The sequence below is a fragment of the Pomacea canaliculata genome, linkage group LG9, assembly GCF_003073045.1.
Source record: "Pomacea canaliculata isolate SZHN2017 linkage group LG9, ASM307304v1, whole genome shotgun sequence".
Classification (NCBI taxonomy): domain Eukaryota; kingdom Metazoa; phylum Mollusca; class Gastropoda; order Architaenioglossa; family Ampullariidae; genus Pomacea; species Pomacea canaliculata.
In genome coordinates, this window is record NC_037598.1 from 6,114,111 (window position 1) to 6,137,752 (window position 23,642).

The window sequence follows — 23,642 nt, forward strand, 5'->3', positions numbered from 1 at the left end:
ATAAATATTTGTAAATATATAACATTTGCTTAACAATACTCTGTGATTTCCCCCAGAATTTTCATAGATTTATAACACTATAAACGGACTTTGTCCAATCACAATCGTTGTTAGAAGTAAAAAAAGGCCGAAATTGTTCACGAGGAGGATCATTTTAACTTCCAACATGCTGTACTTAGAAGATTACCTGGAAAGTAAGAAATTAATTTATTGTTGCCTAATGTCGGTGTGGTAGTAATCGTCTTGAGAAACGTATGCTTTTCTAGTCTTTATTAGGGAAACGCTCATTTTTATCTATAATCGCTATTTTGCAGTGATTGAAAACCTTCCCATGGAAATGAGAGAAAGGTTGACAGAAATGAGAGAAACGGACCTACAGGTGCAAAGTAAGCTCTAACGTGTCAACCGAAAAGTGCAGGATTCGGGTATTAGCCGTTTGTAACAGTCATTTTGAGTTGCACCCCTTGAACATGGTTCTGGCACATTATCTCCCTTTTTCGCTTGAGCATCGCGTGCTGTAAGATAATTACAGGAAAGAAAAATATCTCGCTTTAAAAAGCATATTTATGATTGTGTACAAACTATCTTGGAACATAAAAAGTAAAAGTGTAAGTGTTTTGTTCTGTGTCTCACCAAAAGCGTGAGTTTTGAATACGTAAATGCTCTTTTAACAAGTTACATTCCACTCCACTCCTCTCAGACACATTTTCTTAGATCAAGGTTATTTTCATGTGTTTTACAACAAAAAAGTAGCAGCGGCGCAGTCTGATCTTATTTTTTCTTTACTGCAATTTGTTGCAGATAGACTTGATAGTCTGGATGAACAGGTGAAGGTGTTTTTCAAGAAATGCCTGCAGCCCAATGTTAAACCAGAGTGGAAAGAAGAACAGTATAAAAAGATTCTAGAAGTAGGAGATGTTGCTCTTAAGCATCAACATTTTATGTGCATTAATTTGCATTTCTGATTGATTGGTCAGTGTTTTGGATAGGGTTTATTGGTTGGCATGTGACCTTTCTTTCTTGAAAGGGGAAGAACTATAAAGATTTTGAAACTTATTTCTACTGTCTCATTTTAAACATTTTTTTTTTTTTGCCATGCATAATTTCTTTTCAGGACAAAATATTGAAGAATTTGTAGGCAAAAATGGCTTATGTATCTTTTGTTTAGCTTTCTGTCCTATCCTACCATTGTTGATGACTCGGAAGTAGTATTTCCTAAATTACAAATCAGTTAACTATTCTCAGTATTCACCATCACATAAGGTGTGAACTTAGGTAGGAGCAGGTGCAAGCATAGTGTCATTCTTTTGGTGCTGCTAGTGAGAACATCTGCCTGTATCTGACCTGCGACACTGGCTTTTTGAAAGCTCCCTTGGTATCATTCCCGTTTTCAGCAAGAGGCCAATGCCTTAAGATAATCACGTTCACTAGCTGTGTACTAGGGAAGTGGTCAGAGTTGTGTTGAAAACCAGAGGTGAGCACACTGATGTGTTCAGTATCTATGTGATGTTGCATACTTCCCCCATTTTACCCTGTTGAATAGGGTAACCTCTTTGTGGGGACTGAAAAACAGCAAGGGGGAAAAAAATGTAACCATCACAAAAATGCTGGCTCCAAGTTAAGTGTAAGCTTGAACACTTGATTCCCTAATAGTCAAAGGATTTTTTTTGTTTTTGTTAATTTGAGTGACTTAATCAATACTATAGAACACTTTTTTCCAGCATGGAAGAGAACCTTTTAACAACCAGACTGCTGCTTTTTTTTGTTACTTAGGACAAAGCAGATCTGAATTTTAGACATTAATGCCAAAGTATTTTTATAATGTACACATTTATTAAGTTCTGTGTTTTTAATGATGATGACTCACTAAATATTTCCCTGACATTTTCTCATTCCTGAAAGCTATATATTTTTACCTTCTGGTTAAAATTTTTAAACTGATCCAAAGTTTTACAGATGGGCCTCAGTGGACTGTTTTACCTTTTATCTCTCATGCATTATATGGCCGTGATATAGCCTTAATTGCTGGCACTGCATAAAACACAACCAACCGTCGTGCATTATACTTTTTATTGATTTGCATTGTTTGGTTGGTCACTGTTGTTTTTTGTATGTGTGTGTGGCTTGTTCTTTAGGATATGTGTGACTGGTACCCGTTTCTTGAATTTTTCAGTGATATGATTTTTGATGTTGACATTATGTTAAGCAACAACAACTAACCAACCTATAATGATTGCACCATGTCTTTATCTAAATTCAGGAGTACCAGAAAGCCCTCAGTGATGCCGATGAAAAAGTGCAGCTTGCAAACCACATACACGACCTGGTAAGTTAGAGTGGGCATATTTCCAGGAGTAAGGAAAATGGTGAGGCTTTTGCTAGCTAAAAAGCAGATATAGTAATTGTCAATAGATCAATGCATGAATATATTTCAATGGTGTTTGGATTTGTTTTCCCTCTCTTGTATTTTTAAGAAGATAATTTCATTAGCATTAAGTTAAAAAGAAGCTTGATAATTAAAGTATTTGCTTTAGGGGTGATCGTTATGGCTGTACAGTCTTATGATTTATATCAAAACTCAGTTACAATGAAAATATAAGATGGCCTTTATCTAGGGGAAGAGAGAAATATATACTTTATTCTGCAGCCATGAAGCTGCTTATAAATATGAAAAGGGCAAGCAGCTATGTTCTTCCTCAGTAATTTTGTTCATTGTATAGCTGCTATAGGAATCACACCCTGTGACTTGTAAACTAAATTTAACAAAAGTTTTTTAAGAAAAAGAACTTGATGCAATTCAACTTCTTGATTTTTTGTTTTTTTGTTTTTTTGTTTTTTTTAAACTTTAGTGCAAGGTGGAGGGTTGAATTAGTATGCATTTTCTTTCCTCAATTTGTATTTCTCTATGATCATATTTTAGTTACCATTTCACATATTCAGTTTTCCTTCATCTCATCATCATCAGAATAAAGCTAGCTATTGTTTTTGATATCGTCACGGAAGATACCTTCACTAGAGTGTTTGTAATGTTCAAAAAGTTAAAAACAATTTTGTTAATAAGGCTGAAAAAAAAATTGTTAGAAGATCTAATGGTAATATTTAGCATAGCAAGCAGTGGTTCAGGAAGTGGCATTACTGTTGGTAGGTTGATCGTCATTCACGTCGACTTGATCAAGAGCTGAGCAAATTCAAGATGGAGCTTGAAGCAGATAATGCTGGCATCACAGAGATGTTAGAAAAACGTAACTGTATTTTGTGTTTCCATTAAGATATTCTACTTTAATTTTTAAGCTGAACGCTTATTAATAAATCCTACTTCGAAAAAAATTAAAGTATCAAAGGAAATCTGTCATGCTGCTCAACTACTGTTTCTTAACCTTGATTTACCTCACAGTGTATTTCCTTTGCTTTTTTCCTCATCAATCCTGTTTTATTTATTTGTGTGTTCAAGATATGGTTTCATCTGGAGACCTCTTATGGAGAAATTATGAGTGTTCACCATCTGTTGTCTGAGCCAGTTTTTATGCAGGATAATATGAACATCTTTGATAGATAAAACTTACACTTTGTTGTTTCCTGAATGTATTTTCATTGGTGGGTCTTCTTATTTCAGGTTCACTAGAACTTGATAAACCACAACCACCACAGCCCCCTCAACGTACTGAAAGTGAGTTGCATGAAAACCTCAAAATCTAAATTAACTGTAAATGAATGGAGCATGTTGGTGAAATTCTAATAGTTTGTGCACACAACTGCGACAAACAAGAAAGGAAAGATGTGTTGAACTTGATGAAAATGTCTGGGTTCCAAAGATAAGTGACAATAAGTCCAAGTGTCTTGCTGTCCTGGAATATTGTGATCTATTAATTTGTTATCTAACATCTCAAATGCTGAAAACAAACCAAATCATCTAGGAAGTTCTAATATTAGGATGTAAAGTTTGATAGCAGAAGCTACCTGTTAAGTTTTCTTAAATAACATGATTTTGATTATTTTCTGGTTTTGTTCTTATATGGTAGGAAGTACAAGAATTGCATTCGGTTAAGATGTATGCAGAAAATGTCCTTTGCTGCCATATTGTAGAACGGCGAGCAGTCCACACTTCATCCTCGCTGCACAACCACACTGACAAACGTCCTTCCACCACAGAGGTGCTGTCCAACCTGGCTAATGAAGTGGCCCGAGAGTCACTGACCAGCATGCACACATCTTCAGCCTCCAACTCTCCAGCCTTGAAAATGTTCTCCTCTGTGCCTAGCACCTCCATTTCCTACAACTTAGGCCACATCGGTGCTGGCAGCAATGCAGCTATCGCTGCAGCTGCATCTCAGGCCATTGCCGCCACAAATCAGGTGGGTGTATCGGTCTGGGGTGCATGGCATGTGCCATCCTTGATGCTGTGGGCTGCATGTTGTTTGGAGTACACAATCTGACCTTGTGTCTTATTGTCTTTTTGCAGGCTTAATTCTTCATGATAGTGTTTATATTCTGAGCATGACTGTTCACTGGATGGCTTAATCTCTTTGTTGTATTCATCTTTCTAATAAGTCATTGCCGGGCCTGACGAGAGGGGGGGTCAGGGAGGGCTGGTGTACACGGGCCCGCGGCGGTGGAGGGGGCCCGGCCTTGGTAGGTGATTTTGTTTTCATTTACTTTTTCTTATAAACAAGTGTCTGGGAAAAGAATACCAAAGCATTACACGCGAATTTCAAGTTTGCAACATACTGTTCCCAGGCCTTGAAGAGTAGTGAGGTGGGTCAGCATGGCAAAGGGGCTGGGAAGGGAGATGTTGAGATGCATTATTATGTTTGGGTTACATATGCTGGATGCGCTTGGTTCCAGAGGGTTGCTGGACAGATTTGTTAAACCATCTAGAAGTGTGTTTGTGCATTGAGGCATAGAGATAGCTGGGTTTATCTGTCACTAGGGAAAGGGGTGGTCTGCACGCAGTCCAACATTGACAGTGAGGAGCAGGGGTGCCCAACCTATGGCCCGCAGGCCACATCCAGCCCATTTATTTTAACTAGACACAACATAATTTCATTTTTAATGTCATGGTTCTGGCCTGCAAGATTTTATATCATGTCCAGTGTGGCCCTCGGGCGAGAAATGGTTGGACACCACTGGTGAAGAGCAGTATAGGTGACTGATGTGTTGGGCAGCTCTGTTAACAGAGTGAGCAGAGTCTTGCCCCTGCAGCCAGTAAACAAGAAGTGTCGATAATTTTTTTTCTTCATAGTTACTTAAAAGAAAAAAATGATAATTTTTCTCCTTCTGCTTCTCCATCACCACTCATACTGCTACACTAGTCTACACAGAAGCTTCTTGTGAACAAAACATTATGAGATGGTATTAGTACCAATAACACACTAATACCACAGCCAACAAAATAAAGCAAATTATTACAATAACATTTTAAAACTAATGTGGCGCAGTGAGGCTCATAAAATTTTTCATGGCGGTGGGTGGAGGGGTGAAAAATTCCCTGATGCCTAATGTTGGCCTAATGCTGGATGTGCACATCCATCCACATTGCCGCAGTGGGTTTAGCTATAGACCCCTCATAGCAGTGTGGACTCCTGGCCCATTTCTAGTCTAGCACACACTGTCTCAAAGATCTCATTTGGTTTCTGAGCTCCAACATAAGCTAAGTGACGCTGCACTTCCAGTAACTTTCTTATTTTAACAATGCCTCTATTACTTATGCACCATCACAAGCTTTGAGTGCAAAAGGGAAAAGAAAAGACAGCATGAGAAAATAAAAACAAAGAGAACTGTACTTCAAAGAATGCTACTAGTTGTGCACTTATCCTAAAGTTTGCTGTATATATTATGCTACTAAATGAAATATAGATATTGCCAGTCTCAAGCTTGTAAGCATACTGCTATATCCTGGAAAAAATAACAAACAATTACAATTAATTATTAATACAAGGAGCCTGGAAAGGTCCTCTGCCCCAGGGCCCGTGCTGGCTTTCGGCAGCCAATATTGTACTTACATGGTAGCTTTTTATATCTTTATAAACAGCAGTTCAATAGCTTTGACATTATGCACATTTAATCAATGTTTCTTCTTCTGACTTGATGACCTTTTTTAATATTAATTCTTTATGCTTGTTTAAATATATATTGTGTGCTATGTATTTTTGTTTTCAGATGTCGCTAGGCCGACGTACATCCAGTATGAAAGCTAGCTATGATCTGATGACCAAAAATCTCATGCCCAAGGAGTTGTCACTGGCACTTAATAATACACCATCATCTGCACCCAGTACACCAGAAACAGCACCTCCACGAACACATCGTCCCAAAAAGTGAGCATTTTTTTTCCATGTCTCCATTGTTAAACTTAATGACTAAAATTTTATATCTTATAAAATCTCATCAAAGTAACCACATACATTTTATCTGCCTTCAGTAGTGATGATGTTTCTGCCTTTACTGGACCCGTCTTCTGCATTCAACCACTCTCTGCTCCTTCAAGACTCCACACCCTTTATGGAATTTCTGGCTTCGCACTATCATGGTTCAACTCATAGAATCCAGACTGGGTTTGTTAATGGTCAAACATCACGCCCTAGTCCATTTTCTTAAGGGGTTCCCTTAGGCTTAGTACTGTTCATTTTGTACACAAAACCACTTTAATTTTTCATCCAGTCTCACCAGGTTTTTCATCAGTTCTATTCTGATGATTCACAACTGTACTGCTCCACCCCACTGGCCGAGTTTCCTCTGCTATTTGCACTAAGCCTGTATTAATGACGTCAAAAACGGAAGTTCTCTAATGCTCAAGAAGAATAAATCATTGTCAAACCGCCCAACAATGTCAAGGTTGGAAGAACCAACAGCACCTTTATGTCAGGAATCTGGGACTGTCAGTACTGATATGACTCGTGGTAGACAAGTTACAGCTAACTGTCAATCTTCCTATTATGAACTATGTAAGATCAGCGTCATCTGTCACATTCTCTCTGTGCTCACTACCAACACTCCTGTCTCGGTATTCTTTCTAGTCTTGATTATAACAACTTCTTACTCGCATGCTGCCCTCCAGAAAGTATAGAACTCTGCTGTCTATCTGATGCTTAGAGTTAGGAAATGGGACCATGTCTCTTCTTTGTATTTTTGGACTGACTACCTAGTCGTTCTTGCATTAAGCACACACTCTCCATTCTGTGTTTTAATTTCTATGAAGGCTCCTTCCCTATTTCTCTGAACTTCTCTTCCTCTTCATCCCAGCTAGACAACTTCATTTTTTATCTGATGACTGTATCACACTGAAAACACAACTCTTCCTTGAGTATTATACTTAAAAACAGTCCACAAAATGCTAGTCTTTTTTCTCAACCCCTCACCTTTTCTGTTTATTGCTACTTCCCTACTCATCTTCCTCTGCAAAAATCATGATTCTCGGTTCTTGTTGCCTACTTCTTCCCTGCTTTGTTTGCTTTTTAATTTAATTTTTTTTTTAAGTCATCAGGACTGTTGTTTATTTCTCTGTCCTTCACATGTTGTCTAGGTCTCATTCTTGTCTCAACCGCAAAGAGCATGCTCCGTACGAATGTATGTGCTATACAAATCACACATTTATGATTATTAGCTAATAAAGCTTTTTCCCCTTCCTTTAGTGAATTTAGATGGGATTTTACATGAGTTTAGAGAGACTGAATGTAATCATGCACTGGATATTCAGTGATCTAACAAATATACTCAAAATTTAAGTTGTAGGCAATAACGTTTTTTTTTAAATAAGCGTTTAGTGACTTCTTGATAATTAAAGAGTGTTAAAGATAGTAGTACCTCCAATGCTTTAAACTTTCCAAAACGTTGATGAGATTATCTTCAAGTGTCATGCAAGGGCTGAAAACATTTGCATTAAAATAATGTCCCTTTTCATTGTGATATGTTTCAGAACAAGAAAAGAAGGCAGAGGAAGGTGCGTGATATTTGCACTTTATTTGGTGGCTTTGCATTTTTCTTAAGGCAGGGGCGTTCCTGTTATTCTCACCTTTTCCTTTTTTTCGACAGTCTTCTATGGAAAATTTTCATCTAGATAAATATGAAGCGATAATTTTTATGCTCTTCGTGGTATGTAAGGCCCAAATGGATGCACAGATGTGCACAAGAGCCAATTCTGCAAGCTTTTAACTTATATTTGCTTTATTTTGCATTACAGGCATATGTTCAATAAAGACTATTCTAAGCTTGTAAATGTCAAAATCAAAGAAATTCAAGTGAAGCTAAATAAGCTTCATAAGACGTAAGATTTTGCCTTGCCTTAACTTCAGCCAGAACTGATAGTAGATAACATTAAAAGCAAAATACAGCTAAGAGCGTCAGTGTGTGTTTCTGCCTTCTCTCAGGCAATCAACAAAAGCTGCTGCACTAGCTCAGCAGCAGCAGCAGCAGCAGCTTCAGCAGCAACAACAGCAGCAGCAGCAACAACAGCAGACTGCAGCAGCTCCCCAAGTGGCAGTAGATGGGGCAGAAGATGGAGGCGGTGAACTGCAAGTTGATGACTGGACTGACCCTAACGAGCCTAGATACTGCCTTTGCAACCAAGTTTCATATGGAGACATGGTGGGCTGTGACAATGAAGATGTGAGTTGGAGGAAAGCCTGACGTGCTGCTGGGGCATTTATTTTTTTCTTTTCTGGGCATCCTAAGGCAAAGGGCCTTGCATTATTTGAAGTGCTAGTCCTAATGTGATAGATCTGAGAAACTAGGGAAATTTAAATTAACTAGAAAAAACTGCACTGTTTTTTTAAGGTCTTAAAAATTCTAGTAATAGTCATGACTGCACGTAGGTGGAACCCTTTACATATTTTAACCCAGATTTATTGTTAAAGTTTTAAAATGAGTTTTTATGTGGAAGCGCCTTGCTTGTTGCAGTGTCCTATAGAGTGGTTCCACTATGGATGTGTGGGTCTGACTCAAGCACCAAAGGGCAAGTGGTTTTGTCCACAGTGTACAGCTGCCATGAAACGACGTGGGAGGCGTTAGCGTGTTGACTAAAACATCAACTCTGCCAAGATTTTGTTGTTTGTTAGGTTCTTTAGTTATTGGAAATTAGAGACCCTAATTCACACAGCGTCCACTTTCCCTTCCTACTCCAAAAGGGAAGTTTTAGCTGAAATGCATAGTTTTTCATGTCACATTCCATTTTTTTTTAAATCGGAGAATAATACAAACTCTTCACACATCATATAGTGCAAGCAACCAGAAACTAGCCTGAGCAAACCTATCTAGCCTTTATTCCACAAATTGAAAAAGGGCCATAATGTAACATTTTTGTCTGTACTTCTAGCAGTTTTGAGGTAAAAGCTTCTTAAAGTAGACAATGTAATGGTTTACCATTCCTAAAGTAGGGCAAATAAAAAGTTAAGCCCAACTCTCTTCATCTTCCCGAATAAATCAGGTGCACATTTCTGCTGAGTTGGCAGAGAAGAATATTGCAATATTTTTGTCATTGATCAGAGCAGGATCGGCAACATTCTATGAACTTCACATTAATTGTAAGGACGCACTCATCTGATCTAGCAGTTTGTTTTTTTCGGTGGGATAATCATCTTTTGTCGTACAGTTTCTACCATCAGTAGGAACCAGTAATGCTAATCGGCGTTTTGTGCATCGAGTTAAAATGTAAGATGCCAGATTTTAGCAAGCATCTATGTCACAGATGTGAGACTTAGCTTTTTTTTTTTTTTTTTTTTTTTTGCCGGGGGTGGGGAATGTGCTTGGAATGCATTTACTCAATGCAGGCCACCACTCAGAATGGCCTTGTTTGCCTTGTGCTGCAAGCAGCAAAGCTGTCTGTGGGCATTTTGGTGGGTGTTCAAAGGTTGATTCTACCACAGCTGTGTTCAATTTTTACAGGCTCATATTGTGATGGGGCCTTTTGCATGTAGTTGTGAATCTATTAAGTTGGCTTTAGTAGGGCTCTCACATAGCAGTCCAATGATTAAAGCTTTGGATTGACTTTGTTTTCCTGTTTTTGTGCAAGTAATTTGCAGAAACTTTACAGAGGCACACATCCTTTATATTGGTGGATACAGTAAAGAAGCTGTCAATAGGTACAAAAACAAAACAAATTTCCATGTATATATTTTTAATTAAAAAACTGTATTGACCACAGCATGATGAGAAATGAGTAAAAAAAAAAAAAGCTAGACAGAAGCAGGTAGGCCATCAAGGTTGGCTCCTAATTTTTCTTCGCTTCTGCTGGTCCAGCTGTCAGAAGTCAATGCCTGGACAAGCTTCATGTCGAAAACCTAGGGCCTTTAGCCCAAAACCTAAAAGCAGCTGTCCCGCACACAGCTCGTTGGCCGTGCCACGCTGCAGCAAGGTGCTCAAACTTGCTGCATAGAAACACAACTACTGGCTGGATAGAATGTAGCCACAACTTATTTATGGAAGAATAAAAATCAGTTCACCAATCTACAACTGGTGGTCCCAGTGACTGATGATTTGGAAATGGTAATTTTTTTTTTCTTTTGATTTTTCGCAGAAATCCATGAACTCTGTGGTCAACACATCTGAGACATTGCGGAATGAATATGAATGATGTGTGCCATCAAATGTGTCAATCAACCTCATTAGACTGATGGAGCAGCTCAGGTTTTACTTCACAAAGACCAATGACAATTCTAAGCTGCCTCAAAAATGCTCTCTACAAGAGACGTGCAGTTAATAACAGCTCATCAGAGTCATGTTTTGCTTAAACAGGATGTGATGAGATGTTCTGTTACTGCAAGCTACACAGATTGCCACATTCTGCATCAATGTAGCCCTATCTTAAAAGAGTTCCTGCTGGTCTTTTTTCTTCATGCTACAGAGAAAATCTTAAAACAGATCTCAAATGCAAGCCAGCAAATTCACTTCTACCATCAGACAAAGGCCAGACCCCTTACCCACCCAAGCAATATGCAAGACACAGAAGACCCTTTTCAACTTCGGCTACCATAGTTCCCCGTCACGGTCTTTGGCTGGAACTTCGATAACTCGTGGCTTGTCAATAATGCGTGCAGAACGGTTGCCCTTCTCTACAATGCCAATGATCCAGGATTGGTAGCCCTCCTGCTTTTCAATGTCTTTACAGAACGCAGCCGCTTGCTCCCTGGGCAAAGCAATCAGCAGTCCACCTGGCAATAAATATAACCTTTTTTTTAAGCACAACAAAGGTCAGTATGTGAAAGCCCCACAATATTAATGAAACTACTTCCCATATGTTTTGTCCATTAATACGTGGTAAACAAGACTACTTGCAGTTGCCTTTGGTACAATCTGCTAAACAATTTTACCTGAAGTCTCAGCAGAGTGACCCTGCAGAAGACCAAACATGTTGCCGCATGCCTTGCTTATGGCAGCCATCTTGGCAATGATGGGGAGGTTGTGGATGACAAAGCCCACTTCATTTTTCTGAATGCGAGCGAGGTTATTAGCATGTCCAAGCAGACCAAAGCCAGTTACATCAGTAGCACCATGGGCATTGTACTTGTGCATCAGGCGTGCAGCTGAGAGATAGAAAGACTAGGAAACTGAGTTTCAAAAGTGAACAGATGCTGTAAACAATTCTAAGAAAATATTCTCAAAGAAACTGGTTACTAACCCAATGCACACACATACAAGCCTTTTCATGTAAACACAAAGATGTTAGTACATTATAATTGATAAAAGATCCATGATAACTCAGAATTCAGCAGGTAAGCCACCTCAATTTAATAACATGCAAACACTTTACACCTTTCAGAGCATACATTTCCATCATCAATGCAGAAACAGCAAGCAAGCAATTATGCATATACCTATGCGGTTTAGTCTTGCCATAGAGAACATTGCACGCTGGTATGCCTTGCGAACATCATCCTCACTCACAACCAGCTTGATACGATTCCACCTCTCTGGTTGGTCCAGCCACTGGTATGCATTTACTGCCACCTGTGTACCAAGGGGTTTAGTCAGCACCAACACATCCCCAACAACTGCATTGTCTGGCCTGCCAATAAGAAAGTCAAAGATGATAAGAGGTAAAAAGTGACAATCACATAGCACAGCTGTGCAATTTAAAGCCAAATATTTCCAACCTAAAAATCTTGTAAATGTAGTAATTCCCTTTGCCTGTTTTGTTAAAAGGAATTTTGAACAAGTGTGAGAGAAAAAAAAAAAAAACCGAGGCAGGAAGTAAATCTTATAAACAACATGCTTTAGTTTAAACAAATATATGTGTGTGTATATATATATGCATTTCATGTGATTGCTGCAGTATTATGCACAATCTAAGAACCTATAAAACCTCGACACTGACACCAAAAATGCCCTCTCTTACATTATGTACTCATTTGGCTGGCACACTGAAGTGCCCACCCCTCCAATGATAAGCCAAGGATTTATGACAGTCTGACCACCAGTCACACCTGTACCAGCTTCCTCAGCACAGTCCTGAAGTATGGAGAGATTTGTATTAAAGTCTTAGAAAATCACAGGTGTTTTTGTCATTCAGTTCTGCACATCATGAACTGGAAAATTAAAACTGCATACAAATCTTATTTCCCTGATAATACTACCTTTGTGTATGAATGAAATAAACATTTCACTATAATACACTTTAAAAAAGATATGGTTAGAACTATACCTATATTGCACAACTTGTTTTGATCCAGAAGAGAATACAGCCTGTTGGCCACAATAGAAAGAAACTAGTAATTACGTATGCATCAGCCAGTATTGTACAACAGGCTATAGGATATGAAAACATAGGCACTAAATTACTACTGGAATGATAAATTTAAAAGTTTTTAATCTGAACAATTTTTATTTGAAGGGGAGTTGGGGTTTAAAGAGAAATTGTGACTTCACATGAACATATCTTTTCCTTTCTTGTTCTACTACAATGTCAAAATCTTTCTAAAGTACAGCATAGATGAGCCAACAGTCATGTTTGTCATTTAGTGTTATTGTAGAGCAGTGTTACTGTATCATTAGATAGCTGCATTGCTGTATAATTTGTACACACATAATATTTTATTTAATACTGCTCTATTGCAATTTTCTTTTACATATTCTTATGTTGCAAAATCAATCACAACTTTAACAAAGTTTATTTAAAAGGTATATGGTTCTTTAAGAATTGGAAAAAAAAGCTAGCTATTTCTAAGAGCTGCGTTTGAAGCATAGTGTTTGTATCAATTTTAACAGAAATAGACATATTTTACGAAAGTCTGCCATAGTGAAAGTGCACATCATTACGCTTTAAAAAACAAGCAAGGTCAGGGGTCAGATACTATCTAGCAAGTGTCATAAATCATTGAAGAATCAAACACTTTTTGGTTACATCATACCCCAGTTTGAATTATTACTATAATAATAAAAAAAAAGAGGTACAGCTGATTCCTATATCTTTTCCTTTCAGCTTTCTCTATTTACATTAAATATTTAGACATCTTGCACATAAATTCAGAAATACTGGCACTAATGCTGACCTTGAAACCTCGCATGATAATGGGCATAATGATATCCCTCTCCTTTTCGGTCATTTTGTTGCTGCAGGCAACCAGCATTAGCATGTTGTCGCAGTCCGTAACGCCCATAGCATACAGGTCGCTCAACACATTTGCACAAGCAATCTTGCCCTGAGACACTTGCAAATTAGCATTTACCCTGCCTGTTCCTAATCTCAGCTCATGTATTTTAACTTACAAATCAATACTCTTCCCTTTATAGCATAAGTAAAATAATAATAGTTATCTTCTAGAATCTACAGTGTGTTTCTGACATTGAAGGTAATAAAAACAAGAACTTGAATAAAACAAGAAAAAGTGAACTCTTCCTATAAAGTTTCACCCGCAGATGCAAATGTCTTCATGGCTACAGCCCGATTGCATTAATTCCTCCATATGTTGCCATTAAACCCCTTCACGTAACACCCACACAAAACAATGTACAGAAGAAAACCCACAAATATACAGCCAGCATTTAATTCAGTAGCTCAGTTCATGCAAAACTGCCTGCCTAGTTACCAAGGACAATATTATTATAAGCAGATACAATGCTGAATACGTAAAATACCTGCATGTATGGGTCATCCACCAATGGATAGAAGTAGTCTGTGGTTTGGACAAGAGAGAGGCCGCCATGACGTAGAGGGGTAATAGAACTGTCCATTCCAATGCCTGCACAAAAGGCCATACTGAATGCTTTTTTTAAGGATGCGATTAGGCAATGAAAAAATATTCCTACTCTATAAATTGCAGAAACTTATGTACAGCTATTTATGAAATATCTGTTTGCAAAGCACATATTTTACACCTGTAATCGGTAATTAATGCAAGGTGCAAAATCCTGCTTAAAGCATTGTCAAAGTAATGCTACATTGGTCTCGTATTATGTCACCCACTTTGTGTGTGTCATTTGCTAGGCAAATAAAGATTCCACTGGACAATTTTCATCCTGTGTGATATACTAATGGGTTTAGAGTCAATGGTATGGTCTTTATGGCACCTCCATAACCTTGAAGCCACTAAATGTATAAAATATTTTTTAAACATACTTTGAGAAACCAAGGTATTTCAACAAGCAGATAATTAAAAAAAAAAACGCCCATTCATCTCTTCATCAATTTTAATGATAATGAATGCAAAATTTGTAAAGCGCATACTCATGCTATGCTCTTAGCACTTAAAAACAAAAACGAGAATGCACTTGACAAATTTTGCATTTATTATTATGAAATGCAGTGGAACAGATTAAATTGGGGGTGGGGGGGTGGAGTTGTGCCTTTAATGAACTGGTTAATTGAGAAATTTTAGTATGCTGCATCACTCATGGCATTGTATGCCACTCAGGTAATGTTTCAGAGCTTATTTAGGCAAGTCTAAGTTGTTTACATCACCTTGTCACATTTCTGTCTGAAGCATTTAGCAGCATATTGTATTGCAATTTTTCTGATGTTTCCAAAAATACTATAAAACCCTAAGCCACCAGTCTTATTCAAAAATGGAAGGGGAAAATATGACTTATTAAATGACTGAAGTATGCAGCATAATCTGCCTGGCCCTTTCACTGAAAGGAGTGATGCTGTGGTACCCATGTAAACTCAAGATTTATTTTCACAACATTCAAGACTGCTATTATTTCTAGAGTCTAGACTCGCCAATCACCGGCGGTCGTACGTCACGTGACATTTTGCTGGCGTGTTGCGACCATATTGAATAAACGAGGCTCGTCAGGACTGCATCAATGATACTAATAAAATCGTTTTGTCATATTTATATTGTGTTGAAACACTTTAAATAAAACCCCCTGCATATTTTATTCACAAATACACACCAATATAATGTAAACCAAAAAATCTACAGAAGACCATCATCTATTTGTATGTTACGGAAATGGGAATGTTGGAAATAAGAAAATGATGAATTAGATTTAATTATTCTCAATTTTTTTCTAACTTATAATTTACTTACCGACACGCGGAACAGGCGCCATATATTGGAAATGTGACGGTTCTGCATCCTGGGCATTGCTGTCCTGTTGGAGTCCCTCAAGAAGTTTGAGCAGAACTTCTTGAGGGACTTTGCACCCTCATCCCTTTAGGTCAGCAAATTTCGTGAGTCGGAAACTGGGATCCAACTCGTGTGCCACAGGATCGAACGGACGTCTCATTGCCATTTTGAAGTTTGCCTGCTGCAGCTATCGAAGTTAATCGCTGTAAAAATAGCCAAATGATTATTTAATCAAAAGCAAACACAGCGGTTTGATAAGATTTCGCCTTTTCGGAAAAAATACAATTTTCTACAAGCAAGTGGTAGTAACATTACCTGAAAATGGCGACCTCCCTTGCAAGTGTTTAAATGCCCGGATGAAGCTTTCGCTCGCCAATCGAAAGGGAGAAGTCATTATTTTATTATTTTAAATGTAGCTTGTAATCAATATTTTTACTATTATTTCGGACTAGATTGATGTATAATGAATAATTAATAATATGTTCTAATTTATCGATAGTAAAACCATATCAGAACTATCCGGAACGCAACTCATAAACTTGCTTTGGAAGGGAGTATGCATTGCAACGCTTAACGTGTGTACCCTCGATGTCTCAGTTTTGGCTGATCATAGGTCTTTGGTGATCAAAGGTTACTGCTTCTTTGCATAATTTCAAATATTTTTATCTACAGAATTCACACAAAAGAATTTTCAAGATACGAGCTCCGATAGAAGGATGCACTGGGGCTGCAACAGGATGAATGATGATAATACAAATACTACACACAGTACATGTACTTGATAGTGCGTTGCATACATTCATAAACATGTATACCTGCAGAGATATGTTACGAAATAAATGCTCATCAATCCGAGAATCTTAAAACTTTTGAGATGCGCTTAAAATGTCCAGTCTTCTCACTATTATCTGATCACGCAGGCGTTTCTTTAGTATGTGGTCCATTGATGAGGGATATATGTTTGTTGATTATGGTGCCTTTGAATAATTCGTTAAGTACTTTTGAATGCTATAAGCTTTGACCGTTGTAAGGAAATTTCCAGGTCAGATAATTTATATCAGCCTAATTATAAAATACTATCAAACTTGAGGGATTACCAACTGGGCACATTTTTTAGGTGACGATTCTTGTCAAATGCATGATGCCATGTGCAAATTTGGTTTCTTAATCCTGCTTGAGAACGTTTCGAATGTGTCAAGAAATTCTTGAACAGAATCTGGCTATTTCTCAGTAATTGTAAAATTAACTTTATGATCTTACTAAAAGAATTCGGCAATTTTTTCAGTGATTCTACAACTTTTTTTGAGGCCAGCATCCATTATTATTAGTAGTATGCTTGTGTGTTTTTCTTATTAGTAAAGCGTTATGAGCCCACCTTTAACGGTAAGAAAAGAGTTATACAAATCAACATATTATTTTTAAATTTACAAGGCCTTTTAGTGGTCCTCCTTTGTATTGTATATATTGTTACTATACTGTGTACCTCCTGGTGCGGGGGCGGACCAGTACAGGAATGGCGCTTTCCTGGGTTCATCTGTCCTCTCGGATACACTGTTCTTTCTTCATGTGGCGGGTGTTTGCAGGGCTGGTTGCCTTGAAGTGATATAGCCTTAAATCAGTTGTAGGCTCAGTGTAAAACACCAATTAATTCCCTCCCTCCCCCTTCTGGTGTTTCCGCAAGTAAGGGCTTGGAAGCATTCTAGCATTTTTACTTATGGCTACCCCTATATTTTGAATTCCTTGCTCACTCCTACCCTCTTAAAAGAATGAATATCTTCATTCCCAGCATTTCAGTTTGGTTTTTAAGCACATTTTTACTGCTAATTGATATTAAACAGGCACGCTTTAATAAATAACAACTAAGGCTATATCATTCTGACAGTCTGCATGGCTACCATCATTGTCACAACTTCACCAACAAGGCTTGCGACAGCTACACGTTCTTTCTTTCAGCATACATCGACGATCTGCCAATGGGTTCTTAAATAAACTAGTACTATAACCACAAACAAATGAACAGTTAAAACCTTTTACCAGCCCAGCCAGGGAAGGCTACCAAGGACGCTGATCGTACTCACGAAATTGACTCCTTAAAAATCGAACTTTTTTAATCCATCGTTGGAATCTCATCACTCTTGGCTCACAGTAATTATCTCCATTGTTCTCTTGGCGTTTATCGGTTTCAAAGAAAAGTTTTGTCTACTTCAGTCAGACGCCGTCCGTACAATGTCCCTCAAGTACACACAGTAAGATCACTGTTCACTTTAACAAAATTTTAACGAACTGCACCGTCACACAAATACAGATCTCATCACTCGCCCCCTCCACAGAGGGATTTTGCTGAACGAACATTTTCTTTTTGAAAGAGCGCTGTCACATAACTAGAAAATTCTGTGCTCGTCTCACTGAATTAATCAAACTCTTTTTTTTTTCTTCATTTTCCATCGGACAGCAGAATCAGAATATTGTTCTTGTGTTGCTCCAAATGATTTTCTACCGGTCGTCTTTTGGTCTCTACGCCACACAAATGTCCCTCTCTGACGTCAAAATCTGTTGACCTCATACATACGCATTCATGCCTTTAATTTGACGTCATTCACGCACAGAAGTTCCAACACAATTGCTGCTATATATATAGCAATAGTCTGCTATATATATAGCAATAGTCTTTAGTATCATGAGCAATAATACTAATAATAATAAACAGAAAATTTATATAGCGCATATATTCACACTTCCAAGGAGCGTGCTCTTAGCGCTTATGAACAAGAACGAGACACGGACAACATAAGAGGGACAGAAGAACAAACAAACAACACATGCACTATGGGGGGAATAAACAACATAACGATGATGTGTAAAGACATATATAGAAAACGCAAAGGGGAAACAATAAAAAAACAAACATAGAAGACACAAAGAGGAATCAGGAACAAATAGTAAGGAAGGAGAGTTTCATACATCTGCAGAGGAAGAGGATCGCAGGCGGACTAGTCAATTGACTATAATCACAACTATATTAATTGGTGTAAGGAGTAATGCTCGTGGAACAGATGTGTTTTTAGTGCACCTTGAAAGGATTCGATGGTATGGAGATGGCGGATATTGAAGGGAAGAGCGTTCAGCTGTTTTGCAGCACAGTAACTAAACATTAGGAAAACCCGAGGGAGGAGGCTGAGACCAACCCTAGCCAAGAAAACATCGCCAGAAAGAAAGCAAAGTTTAATGTAGGAGTATGGAACAACGGCGACATACACGATGCAGCTTTGCTGTGGACAAAATCACAGTTTGGACAGACAACTGCCGTGTCAGTTGACAGAGAGATTCAGAAAATAACTGCAGCCCTTTTCTTGCTCCAGGCTTCCAAAGTAATGAGGGATACACACCACTATAGTCGTATCTGGATGTGGCCTTCGATAAAAGCTGAAGGAAGCAGCACATCGCCAGTGCTGAAGGCAAGGCCAGAAGAAAACATCATGAAAAAGCAGGCTGGAACAGAGTGGGGGAGGGACAAAGAGAAAATCTTCAAAAGCAAACTGTAAGACATCACCTTGAAAATGAGCCAAACGCTTTAATGATAGCAGTCAAGACTCCTCAATAGACCCCGGAGTAAGTCCAGAAACAATCACTGGCCATGAAAATAACACCAATTGAAAAAAATAGAGTGGCGACTGGGATATCGCTGGAAAGAGATGCATTTCGTGAAGAATCCCTTACCCAACCCCTTTTGAAACTTTATGTGGTTCGATCAGTTATCGCCATCAGAGTTGGTATTCATATCTAGCCTTTACATCAGACACAGGCTGGACGTTGCGAGACATCTGGGTGCTGCCAGTGTTCTAACGTGCCCCCTACTGTTCTCATTTTACAGGTTTACTAGAGTGCAGTTTCGACATTTATGGGTTGTTTTTTTTTCAAATCACTGGGTAGAGCTCAGATCATAATCCTACTTACCAAAATCTGAATGAATACCCAACGCTTTTTTTTCTAGATGATCCACAAATTCGAAGATTCTAATTTGTGTCAAAGGTAAAAAGTAAAGAATTCCCAAGCCTAGAAGCTGTGAATGGGTTTCATAGTGTGTAGGTGGTGCTTAGACATTGCCTTTCGCTCTTTACCTCCCCTTATCCATTGATGGCAAGCACCTACTATATGGGATGGGGAAGAGAGGAAGTGTTCCAGTCACAGGTCTGCCCAAAATTAATCTTGGTCACTGACAAATTTCTAGTAAATGAATAGAAATCCTGATTTTACAACCCGATGGCAAGCATTTGTTATAATCCTCATTTTAACATTTGCTGGTCTAATCAAACGAGGAAATATTGCAAACCACTCTCCCAAACATCTATAAGAATGCAAGTCAATGGCATTTTTGGAATCATGTATTATTGTATTTCCTAAAGATACATCATGTTTTCCTACACAAGTTATGCACTTTTTAAAAGGTCATAAAATCTGCTATATTTACCGAGGTACACACTCATGCGTCCATTCTCTCATAAAAAAAGTAGGAAATTCTACCTGCTGATCACATTTGACTCATGATGATATAGAAATAATAAAGTAGTGCCTCAAAATAGATGCTAGACAACCTCGACCAAAATTGTGCTATAAACCTGTTTCTTACTTTTGTAACTTCATTTTGTTAATGGTGCTTGTTCAAGTGCTTTTCAGATCACAGTATTGCATGATGAAATTGAGTACTGAAGACCACCAACAGCATGCACTTCATTTAGTCCTCAACCCACTACTCGCCTTAATAAGAAAAAAAAAATTATGCTTTATCATCTTTCTTTCTATAAAATGTACAGTTGTTGATACCATAGCATATGACACTAAAAATGAAAATAAAAACCAAAATGAGCAATGGTGGTTAATGAAGGCAATTACAACATACATGGCATAATCAAAGGTGTTAGTTTTTTGTAAAATTTACAAGTGAAGACTTGTATTTCATCTTTTTTTTTTTCTCTAGTTAAGAGAAAATGCAGTATACAGCAATGATGGAATGAATTCCAGCTCAAATATACAATAAATAGATCAGTTATCACAACTAAACTCCACTGTATATAAAAAAAAGTGCTGCCAAAATCACAAAAATTTTTTAAATGTAAGGGACATTTGAACCATATTTACGGATATAATAATGAATTAATTACTATCATGATGCAAACAATATGAAAATATAACAACTTGCACACATATGAAGGTGTGGACAGTTGTATATATTTAATACCTTTAATGTAAGATGAGATTTATGTTTCAATTTATCGCTGACCATTAAGACAAAAAGGCATGTAGCAACAAAAGGCATACATCTGCCTATCCTTTAGTTTCTACCAAAAACAAATCATGTCTGCTATTTAATTTTACAGAAAAGTTTTTATCTTATACAGTCGGACCTCGATAAGTTGACCTTCCCTAAGTCAAAAACCTCCCTATATCGAATTAATTGTTAGTTCCTGGCCAAATACCTATTACACCATTTTCCCTAACTTGAAAACTCTGTAAGTCAAATTTTTTTTCAGGTCCCTTTGAGTTCGACTTATCGAGGTCTCACTGTACTTTTAGTTGTTTGTTCTGTCAGAAAACCCTGCTTTCAAATAACTGCAACAACGTCAACTTTTACACACCTTAACAAGATTTCAGCAGATATCCAGCTCTGAACAACTGAACCAGCTCATGAGTATATCATAATAAAGCCAGATGTACATTCAAATAATTTTTTTTTATATTTTAGAAAACAAAAAATCGGTTTGCAGAGCCCCTGTCTCTGGCAAAAAAACTGTGCTATCATCTAAAAATGCTATTCAGTCACCCTGTTCAGAAAGGAATTGTGCTAGCTCATGAAAACTCTTCTTTAATGAGTTCATTTGATGTCATTTGAATGACCCAAGGGCTCTAAGCAAATAGTGTTTTTGCGAAACCAAACATATAGAGATTGCACCTTTCCTCCTTTTTCACACTAAAAACATTATCCAAAGAAAAACAATTTTAAATGCCACAAAGTTCTCCCGAATTGCACGAAGTCTAGTGTCTTTTTATTGCCTTTGCTGGAAAGATGAATACCACCAGTGATCACAGTACTCTCTCAGTACAGTCGTTTTTCGTACCTGCAAGTAAAACCAGTCTTTCTGTAATTCAGACAGTAGCCAATGAAGTAAATAGTCCAGGTCCAGAAAGTTAATGCTTGAACAAGCAAAACAGGAAGGTCACACTTCATACTAAATGGTCAGTTATGACTGTAGATGTGTGTAGTTAATACAACTTCATTAGGTGAGAAAGACTCAAGGGTGTAGCAAGCCAAACACCATTTACTGAGGCAATCTATTGGCTGACATAGGACCTTGATTAACCAATGTGAGCTGTCAGGAGAATAGGGAACAATCAAGGTACAGAATTAACAGGTTTAGAAGTGCTACCTCTTGGGGGGAAAAAAAAGACCTTAAGGTTAATATATTTACATTTTAATCTCTGACACTTACGAATGAAGTCCATGTACACCTCCCTCAATCTGTGCAGAGGTGGTTCTTTTTTCAAGTTTCAGTTCACCTGAATACATCATCGACCTGAAACAAAAAAGTTTCATGCATTTCTGTATATTGCATGGTTTGCACATGAAATGTACCAACTACATCCCGGAATATGGAATTTCACAAAATGTGATTTCATTCTGTCAAAGCACTGAACGACTATGAAAGCTTTGAAGTACAAAGGATTCAAGAAATCCATCACTAATCTGCTAAGGCCCGCATTAAACCAACCTGAGGAGTGAAAGACTCCTTGCGCCAATGTCTTGACAACCATGGCGGATACCAGAAATGAGATATGGCACAAACTTGTGAATAGACCCTTTGTCCACAATGTTTCCAGATACTCCTTGGGCAACTTTGACCTTGTCACTCTCACTAAAACATAGTTGGTTAGAAGCACTGTTCAATAGACACAGACATTTGTTTGCAATATATATAAATTATTGTAACACATTTTTTATTGATGATTAATCATAAAAAACAATTAAATGAAACTGAAAGGAATTAACAAAAGAAAATTGACCTGATATAATTTAACGTGCCACACTTGGCTATGGTCAATAAAATCTTTTCAGACCAAATAGTAGACCAATAAAGACATGACAATGGAAGACTTTGATGTGAATTGTATAAGATATCACCTCAAAAAAGAAAATACCTGTAATAGCGAGCCTGACTTGCTTTATGCACCTCCATGGCATCCAGAGAGCCCATGCCACGATATTTCTTGAGTCGCACACCATCAGCAAAAAAATATTCTCCTGGTGCCTCTGATGTGCCAGCTAACATGGAGCCCATCATGACTTATGAAAAAAAAATTCACTCAGTTTAACTGACAACTTATTAGGGTTTTTTTTTTAAAAAATGTAACAATGTGGCTTTCATAGGGTGACAACCACATTGTTGAGACATCTAGACAGCAAATACCCATGAGGAACAAATAATTACTCTGTGAAACTTTTACCATGACAAAAACTTTAACTTAAACTACACACCTGTTGAGGCACCTAAAGCCAAGGCTTTCATGATGTGGCCAACAGAGGATATCCCACCATCTGCTATCACAGGCACACTAAAGCGACGAGCATATTCGGCAACCTTATAGACAGCTGTTGCCTGAGGTCGTCCAACTGCCATCACTGAAACATTCCAAGCACTGTAAATCTTGTAGCAACAAAAACAAAACAAACAAACAACAAAACCCCATACCGCCTTACAAACATCAAAGTGGGTTCAATTGTATCAACTCTAGTGCTTTGTAAATGCTATAACAACATGAACAAGAAGAAAAATGTCTGCAGAAACATACTTTTTTTCTCACACTATTATGTACCTTCTTGAGTGATGCAAATGGAGCCGCTGCCCATACCAACACGCAAGCTGTCAGCTCCAGCATCGATCAGATTTTTGGCTTGTGCAGCAGTTACGACTGTACCAAACAGAAAAAAAAAAAAACCCCAAAACAAACCATCAATCATTGATGCACTAGTCACATTCACAGTGAAAACTACCGCAAAAGTTGAAGTTGGTGAAAGTATTAAGAAAATGTACAAATTTCCATCAGAGGACATTTAAGCTTTATATTTTTAAGATGATGGATGTGTCACAT

The 23,642-nt window shown here is 37.8% G+C and overlaps 3 protein-coding genes across 7 annotated transcripts in view; 1 reads left to right on the plus strand and 2 right to left on the minus strand.

Annotated features, from left to right (window-relative positions):
- The first annotated feature begins 115 nt into the window (after positions 1-115).
- LOC112571842 (inhibitor of growth protein 3-like) lies at positions 116-9,979 on the plus strand. Of its 2 annotated transcripts, XM_025251173.1 has the most exons (12): positions 116-194; positions 315-386; positions 802-908; positions 2,261-2,326; positions 3,146-3,242; positions 3,614-3,667; positions 4,084-4,352; positions 4,549-4,629; positions 6,157-6,314; positions 7,913-7,936; positions 8,364-8,601; positions 8,893-9,979. In XM_025251173.1, exons 1-12 carry the CDS (start codon positions 167-169, stop codon positions 9,001-9,003), a joined length of 1,305 nt encoding a protein of 434 aa, XP_025106958.1. In that variant the 5' UTR covers positions 116-166; the 3' UTR covers positions 9,004-9,979. The 2 variants fall into 2 exon arrangements, with proteins under 2 accessions (XP_025106958.1, XP_025106959.1); XM_025251174.1 differs by lacking the exon at positions 4,549-4,629.
- Positions 9,980-10,091: 112 nt separating this feature from the next.
- On the minus strand, positions 10,092-17,006 carry LOC112571843 (selenide, water dikinase-like). 2 transcript variants are annotated; one of them, XM_025251176.1, is made up of 8 exons: positions 16,984-17,006; positions 15,462-15,703; positions 14,065-14,168; positions 13,479-13,628; positions 12,326-12,438; positions 11,805-11,995; positions 11,301-11,513; positions 10,092-11,141 (listed from the first exon to the last, which is right to left on the minus strand). In XM_025251176.1, exons 2-8 carry the CDS (start codon positions 15,664-15,666, stop codon positions 10,957-10,959), a joined length of 1,161 nt encoding a protein of 386 aa, XP_025106961.1. In that variant the 5' UTR covers positions 15,667-15,703; positions 16,984-17,006; the 3' UTR covers positions 10,092-10,956. The 2 variants fall into 2 exon arrangements, with proteins under 2 accessions (XP_025106961.1, XP_025106960.1); XM_025251175.1 differs by lacking the exon at positions 16,984-17,006 and adding an exon at positions 15,816-15,890.
- A 2,858-nt stretch (positions 17,007-19,864) lies between these two features.
- Positions 19,865-23,642, minus strand: part of LOC112571939 (inosine-5'-monophosphate dehydrogenase 1b-like) — a 32,514-nt gene continuing 28,736 nt past the window's right edge. For all 3 annotated transcript variants that reach the window (XM_025251355.1, XM_025251359.1, XM_025251356.1), the window contains exons 11-16: positions 23,367-23,462; positions 23,029-23,172; positions 22,692-22,836; positions 22,265-22,408; positions 21,986-22,069; positions 19,865-21,613 (exon numbers count right to left, since the gene is read on the minus strand). In XM_025251355.1, coding sequence (XP_025107140.1) covers positions 21,592-21,613; positions 21,986-22,069; positions 22,265-22,408; positions 22,692-22,836; positions 23,029-23,172; positions 23,367-23,462 — 635 coding nt within the window. In that variant the 3' untranslated portion in view covers positions 19,865-21,591. The remainder of the gene's footprint in view (positions 21,614-21,985; positions 22,070-22,264; positions 22,409-22,691; positions 22,837-23,028; positions 23,173-23,366; positions 23,463-23,642) is intronic.

Excerpts from the sequence above, each read along its gene's own strand:
- LOC112571842 (XM_025251173.1), top strand. The coding sequence starts at position 167 with ATGCTGTACTTAGAAGATTACCTGGAAA. Across the intron at positions 3,243-3,613 it reads CACAGAGATGTTAGAAAAAC|GTTCACTAGAACTTGATAAA; the intron begins GTAACTGTATTT and ends TTCTTATTTCAG. Across the intron at positions 4,630-6,156 it reads GTGGAGGGGGCCCGGCCTTG|ATGTCGCTAGGCCGACGTAC; the intron begins GTAGGTGATTTT and ends TTTTGTTTTCAG.